The sequence below is a fragment of the Mastacembelus armatus genome, unplaced genomic scaffold (assembly GCF_900324485.2).
Source record: "Mastacembelus armatus unplaced genomic scaffold, fMasArm1.2, whole genome shotgun sequence".
Taxonomy (NCBI): domain Eukaryota; kingdom Metazoa; phylum Chordata; class Actinopteri; order Synbranchiformes; family Mastacembelidae; genus Mastacembelus; species Mastacembelus armatus.
The window spans coordinates 103,217-113,445 of NW_022872904.1; the positions used below are offsets into that span (position 1 = coordinate 103,217).

At 39.7% G+C, this 10,229-nt stretch overlaps 2 protein-coding genes across 2 annotated transcripts; both read left to right on the forward strand.

Moving 5' to 3' along the window:
- The first annotated feature begins 5,112 nt into the window (after positions 1-5,112).
- Positions 5,113-6,315, forward strand: LOC113133727 (coxsackievirus and adenovirus receptor homolog). The gene has a single exon (XM_026312574.1). It carries the CDS (start codon positions 5,113-5,115, stop codon positions 6,313-6,315), a length of 1,203 nt encoding a protein of 400 aa, XP_026168359.1.
- Positions 6,316-8,651: 2,336 nt separating this feature from the next.
- On the forward strand, positions 8,652-9,896 carry LOC113133728 (coxsackievirus and adenovirus receptor homolog). The gene has a single exon (XM_026312575.1). The coding sequence runs from the start codon at positions 8,652-8,654 to the stop codon at positions 9,894-9,896; it is 1,245 nt and encodes a 414-aa protein (XP_026168360.1).
- Positions 9,897-10,229: the final 333 nt, after the last annotated feature.

Consider the following 10,229-nt stretch of genomic DNA (forward strand, 5'->3'; position numbering starts at 1 on the left):
TCTGTTGGTCAGGCCAGAGATGGTAATCTGGAAGCACTTCAAGGGCTCATATCTCAACGAGGGTGTGAGGTGGGCGGGTGATTCCAGGACCACATGAGAGCTTATTCGTTGTTGAATCGACGCAGGGCAGTTGCATCACTGTAGATACAAGTAATGAGGAGCTATAAGGGAACGAATAGATTCCAAATTATGATCTGTTGGCCAGGCCAGAGATGGTAATTTGGAAGCATTTCAAGGGCTCATATTTCAACAAGGGTGGGAGGTGGGCGGGTGATTCCAGGACCAGATGAAAGCTTATTTGTTGTTGAATCCACGCAGGGCAGTTGCATCACTGTAGATACAAGTAACGAGGAGCTATAAAGGAACCAATAAATTCCAAATTATGATCTGTTTGCTGGGGCAGAGATGGTAATTTGGAAGCAATTCAAGGGCTCATATCTCAAGAAGGGTGTGAGGTGGGCGGGTGATTCCAGGACCAGATGAAAGCTTATTTGTTGTTGAATCGACTCAGGGCAGTTGCATCACTGTAGATACAGCTAATGAGGAGCTATAAGGGAACGAATAGATTCCAAATTATGATCTGTTGGCCAGGCCATAGATGGTAATCTGGAAGCACTTCAAGGGCTCATATCTCAACAAGGGTGTGAGGTGGGCGGGTGATTCCAGGACTGATGAAAGCTTATTTGTTGTTGAATCGACGCAGGGCAGTTGCATCACTGGAGATACAAATAATGAGGAGCTATAAGGGAACCAACTGATTCCAAATTATGATCTTTTTGCTGGGCCTGAAACGACAATTTGGTCGTTTTTCAAGGGCTCATATCTCCACAAGGGTGGAAGATGGGCGGGTGATTCCAAGAAAAAATGGGACCTTCCTAGGGGCCACATTGCATTGGTTGGACTGCCAGCTTTCAGGCAAATGTGTTTTTGTATTTCTAGTCCATAAAGATTAGGTAGAAAACTTTGTGGTCAGTTACATCAATTTACAACATATTTGAAGGTAATAATGAAGCAATTCCTTTCTGTCGTGTTGTGGGGTAATGCAGTTGCAAGTTATTTAAAGTATATTAATTAAATAAAAAAAATGAAACAAAAACAAAGCTATTATAATGCCGTGCATAAGAAACAACAAGCAGAAACATACTGGGTACAGGGTTGTAAGCACAGAAGCACGCGTCTATTGACGTGTATAAAAGTGGTTCAGGGTTTCTAGCTCATACTATGGCAGAATAGCACCCAAAAATGTTTGCTGAACCAGGAGCTTAATTTTTCATTGTGACCCCTTGACCTTTCAAACATAAACTGCCATAAATTGACAACTCAAAGGCTTACAGAAATATGACCAGGAGTTACCAGATGCTCTCAAACAACTCTATCACATGTCAGAGTTACATCTGCACCTCATTTATTTTTGTGTAAAAGGTCGAAATGGCTTCAAACTCAGTGTGAGATGTTTACAGAAACGTCTGGATGCACTGAACATGGGTATCTTGTAACCAGAGCTCTAGTCTACTGCTGTGAGGCACTAGAGCGTGCTAAACTTTGGAAATTTTCACCTCATTAAGTGTCGTATCTCTGTAAGAGAGTCACTGAGATATGAAATTTGGACATCGTTGGGAAGCTCTCACAGTGCTTAATCACATATGTCAGCAACCACAGGGTGGCACTCTCCTGAGGTAAAATCAGCCACTGAGGCATGCGCGAGCCACCTCTCCTCGAAGGGCTCTCCGCAGTGAACGTGACAGTGTCATATCCCTAAGGGTGCCAGCCTTAAGGAGTTACGGTCATGTATATTTCTTGAGGTCCTTCCACATGTACGTCTATTGACTTCCAAAGTTTGATCTGATCAAAGGGGGTCTGCTTCCATGCCTTTTAGGGTCCAATGTAGGGCCCTTCCCAGGAGGACAGTAGGATTAAAAATAGACACATGGCATCAGTAGAATGCCAACTTTCAGTCAAAAGTGGTTTTGTATTTGTAGTCCTAGTCTGCAGTGTAACCCTAACCCTAAGACTGAGTGGAAAATCCAGTGGTGTCAATTCAGTATTTTTGCTCAGTAGTTGTACACTGTAAACAGTGACACTTTTGCTTGGCCTTGTCAAACTGGTCAGAATGTCTGTAGAGCAGCCTATGTAGGTTTGCCCATGCCCACAGTGCCCAGAGTAAGCCCAGACCTGCCCACTGAGGGTCCATGTGGGCATGTTTATTGAGTATTTGCTGAATATTGTGATCGGTGAAAACTCACAAGCTTATTTTGCTATAAAGGTACAGTGACACTAAAATGAGAGAAATTAATATGTAAATAATTTGATGTAGGGAATATGGATGCACTTGTAGATTATAATGTGGAAGAGCATATGCTATAGTGATTAACAGTGTATGCCATATTGTCTTGGTCTCCATGACTGTTGTGCCAGCAAGGTAAGTTGGTCCTTTAAAAACAATAATTTTTGACTGTTTTAGCCCGTTTGGACAGTTTTATTTCATTTGCATTATCTAACAACAAGCTTAGGCTCAAGTTGACATGGTTTTCATTAGTCTTTAACTGGACTTTAACTTTTTAAATTGTGTTTTCATTTTCGCTACTTAGCATGTAACATGCTAATGTAATAAATTGGAATCTGGGTCAATAGGATTCGATTTTTAAAAACTATTTTTTGACTGTTTTTAATTCATCTAGACAGTTTTATTTCATTTGCATCATCTTATAACAAGCTTAGGCTCAAGTTGGCATGGTTTTCATTAGTCTTTAGCTGGATTTTAACTTCTTAAAAGGTGTTTTCATTTTTGCTACTTAACATGCTAACATGCTAGTGTAATAAATTGGAATCTGGGTCAATGTAATTTTCAGAATAACTGGGCCGCACAGAGTAATTGACATCTCACAAGTTGAAATCCTGAATGCACTGGAGTGTGTTCCAGAAACCCCGGCATTGCAGATGGCTGATTCCCCACCTGAAGATCATCCGGGATGTGCGTCTGAGTCTGTAATCCGTCACCCACTGAAGTGTCTTGCAGAGACACTTGCAGATGCCATTGCTGATTCTCCACCTGAGGATAGTCCAGGATGTGCGCCTGAGTCTGTAATCTGTCACACACTGGAGTGTGTTGCAGAGAGACCAGCAGAACACATGGCTGATTCCCCACCTGAGGATGGTCCGGGATGTGTGCCTGAGCCCGTAATCCAGGACACACTGGGATTTGTTGCAGAGAAACCAGCAGAGCACATGGGTGATTCCCCACCTGAGGATGGTTCGGGATGTGTGCCTGAGACCCCACTGTAGAGCCCATAATCCCGTAGTTCATTGGGATTTATATGACCATCATGTTTAGCAAGGGAAAAAAATATTGTTTTTGTTTTCATTAATAAAGAAATGACTAACAATGTGTTTTCATGTTTGTGTCTGCATAGTATATTCAGGATTAATTAATTACCTCATAGAGCTTGAAAATAACTTTGAGACAAACATGTTCAGATCACTCAAGGTACCTTAAATCAGTTATAGAGAAGATCATTCAAAATTTTGATCATGTACAAGTCAATGGGAATTATTTTGAAGATGGGGAGATATGGCGTTGGCAGTTGCATCACTGTAGATACAACTAATGAGGAGCTATAAGGGAACCAAGAAAAGGGCTCATATCTCAACAAGGGTGGGAGGTGGGCGGGTGATTTCAGGACCAGATGAAAGCTTATTTGTTGTTGAATCAATGTAGAGCATTGCATCACTGTAGATACAAGGAATGAGGAGCTATAAGGGAGTGAATAGATTCCAAATTATGATCTGTTGACCAGGCCAGGAAGCACTTCAAGGGCTCATATCTCAACAAGGGTGTGAGGTTGCGGGTGATTCCATGACTGATGAAAGCTCATTTGTTGTTGAAACGATGCAGGGCAGTTGCATCACTGTAGATACAAATAATGAGGAGCTATAAGGGAACCAAGAAAATGACTCAAATCTCAGCAAGGGTGTGAGGTGGGCAGGTGATTCCAGGACCAGATGAAAGCTTGTGGGTTGTTGAATCAATGCAGAGCATTGTATCAATGTAGATACAAGTAATGAGGAGATATGAAGGAACCAATAGATGCCAAGCTTATTTTGCTATAAAGGTACAATGACTCTAAAATGAGAAAAATTAATATGTTAATAATTTGATGTAGGGAATATGGATGCACTTGTAGATTATAATGTGGAAGAGCATATGCTATAGTGATTAACAGTGAATGCTATTTTGTCTTGGTCTCCATGATTGTTGCCAGCAAGGTAAGTTGGTTCTTTAAAAACAATATTTTTTGACTGTTTTAGCCCGTTTGGACAGTTTTATTTCATTTGCATCATCTTACAACCAGCTTAGGCTCAAGTTGACATGGTTTTCATTAGTCTTTAGCTGGACTTTAACTTTGTAAAATGCGTTTTCCTTTTTGCTAATTAGCATGCTAACATGCTAGTGTAATAAATTGGAATCTGGATCAACGTGATTCGATCTTTAAAAACTATTCTTTGACTGTTTTTAATCCATCTAGACAGTTTTATTTCATTTGCATTATCTTACAACAAGCTTAGGCTAATGTTGATATGGTTTTTATTAGTCTTTAACTGGACTTTAACTTTTTAAAATGTGTTTTCATTTTCATTACTTAGCATATTAACATGCTAGTGTAATAAATTGGAATCTGGGTCAATGTGATTCAGTCTTTCATATTTTCAGAAAAACTGGGCCGCACAGAGTAATTGAAACCCTGAACGATCTTTAAAAACATTTTTTGAACTTTTTTAGCCCATCTGAGCAGGTTTATCACATTTGCATCATCTTACAACAAGCTTAGGCTCAAGTTGGCATGGTTTTCATTAGTCTTTAGCTGGACATGCTAACTTCCTAATGTAATAAATTGTAATTAGTGTCAATGTGATTTGATCTTCCATATTTTCATTTAAGAACATATTTAGACAATCCTCATTTAAAGCTAATCAAATGAACATTTTAATGTATTTTTGAAACTTTTCTTTTGAACCTTGTCTTACATGCAGATGCCCATCTCCAGGCTCCGCCTATTCTGGATGGTCTGTATTGCCTCAAATTTGCCTTTCACTGCACAGCCATGTTATGGACTGATGATAATTTCAAGGTCAGTGTCACCTACATATGCGGCAGTGGGAGACAGTGTGACCCTCAAGTGTTACTTCATCCCTGCTGCTGAGGACTTGGGAGAATTGGATATTGAATGGAGTATCAAGCCTTCAGATGCCCATGGAGAAGAGACACGCATCATCTGGAATGCTGGAAATCACATGTATGATGGATATGATCCATTGAGGGGGAGAGTTCAGTTTGCATCTCCTAATCCTGAAAGTGGCAATGCTTCAATAAGGATCACTGACCTGAGAGCTACAGATCAAAACACCTACCAATGCAAGGTGAGAAAACTTCCTGAAATCAGCATGACCAACATGGACCTTAATGTAATGGAGAGACCAACTGTACCTGAGTGTAATCTGGAGGGTGTGGTTGACTTGGGTCACAATGTGGTGCTCAGATGTAGGATCACACAAGGCAGCCCCCCCATGTGGTACAGTTGGTCCAAAGACAGCAGCGACAAGATGCTCCCTAATGGTGCCTCTATTAATTCTGTGCAAGGTGACCTGTATTTAACAGTAACTAGAGATGTTCTGGGTACCTACATTTGTACAGTTCAGAACCTTGTGGGAATGGAAACCTGTCGGTTAACACTCAAGTTTAATTTAGCAGTCAAGGTTAGGATTGCAGCAGCTGCTGCAGCCACTGTACTTATCCCCATCATTATCATCATCATCATCATCATCATCATCATAACTATCATTATTTTCTACCGTGACAAAATAAAAATTGTGCCGCATATTGTAATTGAGACCATAGAAGATGAAATCCATCACACACTGGAGAGTGTTCCAGAAACCCCAGCAGGGGAGACGGCTGATTCCCCACCTGAGGATAGTCCGGGATGTGTCCCTGAGACCGTCATCCATCACACACTGGAGGGTCTTGCTGAGATACTAGCAGATGCCATGGCTGAATCCCCACCTGAGGATAGTCCGGGATGTGTGCCTGAGTCCGAAATCCATCACACACTGGAGTGTGTTGCAGAGAGACTAGCACAGCAGATGGCTGATTCCCGACCTGAGGATAGTCCGGGATGTGCGCCTGAGCCCATAATTAGGGTTCAGAACACACTGGAGTGTGTTCCAGAAACCCCGGAGTGTGTTCCAGAAACCCCAGCAGAGCAGATGGCTGATTCCACACCTGAAGATATTTCAGGGAACTGCTATGGCTATTTTTAGACGTAGCAGTTTGTGCCAAAACTCCATCTGACGGGAGGTCAGGACAATTGTTTTTGCCCATTGCAGTTCATATCAATCTGTTAATAAGGTTTATTGGGACTTATATGACCATCATGTTTAGCATGAATATTTAGCATGTTTAGCATGAATATATATATATATATATATATATATATATATATATATATATAAATGCATATATTATATCTTATATAGTAAAATAACAAATAATTATTAATTGATTATTAATATATTATATAGACATTATTATTAATATGTACAAAATATTATATTTGATTGTTTAATAAAGGAATGACTAACAATGTGTTTTTATGTTTGTGTCTACATAGTATATTCAGGATCAATTAATTACCTCATAGAGCTTGAAAATACTTTTCAGACAAACATGTACAGATCACTTAACAAAAATTAAATGAGTTATTGAGAAGATCATTCAAAACTCTGATCATGTACAAGTCAATGGGAATTATTTTGATAATGAGGTGGTATGACATTGGCAGTTGCATCAATGTAGATACAACTAATGAGGATCTATAAGGGAACAAATACATTCCAAATTATGATCTGTTGGCCAGGCCAGAGATCATAATTTGGAAGCACTTCAAGGGCTCATATCTCAACAAGGGTGGGAGATGGGCGGGTGATTCAAGGACCAGATGAAAGCTTATTTGTTGTTGAATCGACGCAAGGCAGTTGCATCACTGTAGATACAAACAAATGAGGAACTACAAGGGAAAGAATAGATTCCAAATTATGATCTGTTGGCCAGGCCAGAGATGGTAGAGAATTATGGGAATTTGATGTAGAGGATATGGATGCACTTGTAGATTATAATGTGGAAATGCATATGGTATAGTGATTAACAGTGTATGCCATATTGTCTTGGTGTCCATGACTGTTGTGTCAGCAAGGTAAGTTGGTCCATTAAAAACAATATTTTTTGACTGTTTTAGCCCATTTGGACAGTTGTATCTCATTTGCATTATCTTAGAACAAGCTTAGGCTCAAGTTGACATGGTTTTCATTAGTCTTCAGCTGGACTTCAACTTTTAAAAATGCGTTTTCCTTTTTGCTAATTAGCATGCTAACATGCTAGTGTAATAAATTGGAATCTGGGTCAATGTGATTCGATCTTCCATATTTTCAGAAAAAACTAGGCAGAGTAGTTGACATCTCACAAGTTGAAACACTGAACGCACTGGAGTGTGTTGCAAGGTAAGTTGCTCCGTGAAAAACTATATTTTTTGACTGTTTTAGCCTGTTTGGACAGTTTTATCTCATTTGCATCATCTTACAACCAGCTTAGGTTCAAGTTGACATGGTTTTCATTAGTGTTTAGCTGGACTTCAACTTTTTAAAATGCGTTTTCCTTTTTGCTACATAGCATGCTAACATGCTAGTGTAATAAACTGGAATCTGGTTCAACGTGATTCAATCTTTAAAAACAATATTTTTTGACTGTTTTAGCCCGTTTGGAAAGTTTTATCTCATTTGCATCATCTTACAACAAGCTTAGGCTCAAGTTGACATGGTTTTCATTAGTCTTTGGCTGGACCTTTGCTATAAAGGTACAGTGACACTAAAATTAGAGAACTTAATATGTAAATAATTTGATGTAGGGAATATGGATGCACTTATAGATTATAATGTGGAAGAGCATATGCTATAGTGATTAACAGAGTATGCCATATTGTCTTGGTGTCCATGACTGTTGTGCCAGCAAGGTAAATTGGTCCATTAAAAACTATATTTTTTGACAATTTTAGACTGTTTGGACAGTTTTATGTCATTTGCATCATCTTACAACAAGCTTAGGCTCAAGTTGACATGGTTTTCATTAGTGTTTAGCTGGACTTCAACTTTTTAAAATGCGTTTTACTTTTTGCTACATAGCATGCTAACATGCTAGTGTAATAAATTGGAATCTGGATCAACGTGATTCGATAATTAAAAACAATTTTTTGACTGTATTAGCCCGTTTAGACAGTTTTATCTCATTTGCATCGTCTTACAACAAGCTTAGGCTCAAGTTGGCATGGTTGTCATTAGTCTTTAGCTGGACATGCTAACATGCTAGTGTAATAAATTGAAATCTGTGTCAATGTGATTTGATCTTCCATATTTTCATTTAAGAACATATTTTGACAATCCACATTTAAAGCTAATCAAGTGAAAGTTTTAATGTATTTTTGAAATTTTTCTTTTGAACCTTGTCTTACATGCAGATGCCCATCTCCAGGCTCAGCCTATGGAGTTTCTGGATGGTCTGTATTGCCTCAAATTTGCCTTTCACTGCACAGCCATGTTATGGACTGATGATAATTTCAAGGTCAGTGTCACCTACATATGCGGCAGTGGGAGACAGTGTGACCCTCAAGTGTTACTTCATCCCTGCTGCTGAGGACTTGGGAGAATTGGATATTGAATGGAGTATCAAGCCTTCAGATGCCCATGGAGAAGAGACACGCATCATCTGGAATGCTGGAAATCACACGTATGATGGATATGATCCATTGAGGGGGAGAGTTCAGTTTGCATCTCCTAATCCTGAAAGTGGCAATGCTTCAATAAGGATCACTGACCTGAGAGCTACAGACCAAAACACCTACCAATGCAAGGTTAGAAAACTCCCTGAAATCAGCATGACCAACATGGACCTGAATGTAATGGAGAGACCAACTGTACCTGAGTGTAATCTGGAGGGTGTGGTTGACTTGGGTCACAATGTGGTGCTCAGATGTAGGATCACACAAGGCAGCCCCCCCATGTGGTACAGTTGGTCCAAAGACAGCAGTGACAAGATGCTCCCTAATGGTGCCTCTATTAATTCTGTGCAAGGTGACCGGTACTTAACAGTAACTAGAGATGTCCTGGGTACTTACATTTGTACAGTTCAAAACGTTGTGGGAATGGAAACCTGTCGGTTAACACTCAAGTTTAATTTAGCAGTCAAGGTTAGGATTGCAGCAGCTGCTGCAGCCACTGTACTTATCCCCATCATTATCATCATCATCATCATCATCATTATCATAACTATCATTATTTTTTACCGTGACAAAATAAAAATTGTGCCGCATATTGTAATTGAGACCGTAGAAGACGAAATCCATCACACACTGGAGTGTGTTGCAGAGAGACTAGCAGAGCAGATGGCAGATTCTCCACCTGAGGATAGTCTGGGATGTGTCCCTGAGCCCATAATCCATCGCAGACTGAAGGGTCTTGCAGAGATACTAGCAGAGAAGATGGCTGATTCCCCACCTGAGGATAGTCCAGGATGTGTGCCTGAGCCCGTAATCCATTGCAGACTGAAGGGTCTTGCAGAGATACTAGCAGATGCCATGGGTGAATCCCCACCTGAGGATAGTCCGGGATGTGCGCCTGAGTCCGTAATCCATCACACACTGGAGTGTGTTGCAGAGAGACTAGCAGAGCAGATGGCTGATTCCCCGCCTGAGGATAGTCTGGGATGTGTGCCTGAACCCATAATTAGGGTTCAGAACACACTGGAGTGTGTTCCAGAAACCCCAGCAGAGCAGACGGCTGAAGATATTTGCTAAAACTCAATCTGACGAGAGTTGAGGACAATTGTTTTTTCCCATTGCAGTTCATATCAATCTGTTAGTTAGGTTCAATGGGACTTATATGACCATCCTAGTTTAGCATGAATATAAAATATATATATATAAATACATATATTATGTTATAATATGTTATATAGTAATATAACAATTATTTATGGATTATTAATATATATACATTATTATTATTGTACACAAAATATAATTTTTGATTGTTTAATAAAAATATGACTAACAATGTGTTTTTATGTTTGTGTCTACATAGTATATTCAGGAATAATTAATTACCTCATAGAGCTTGAAAATACGTTT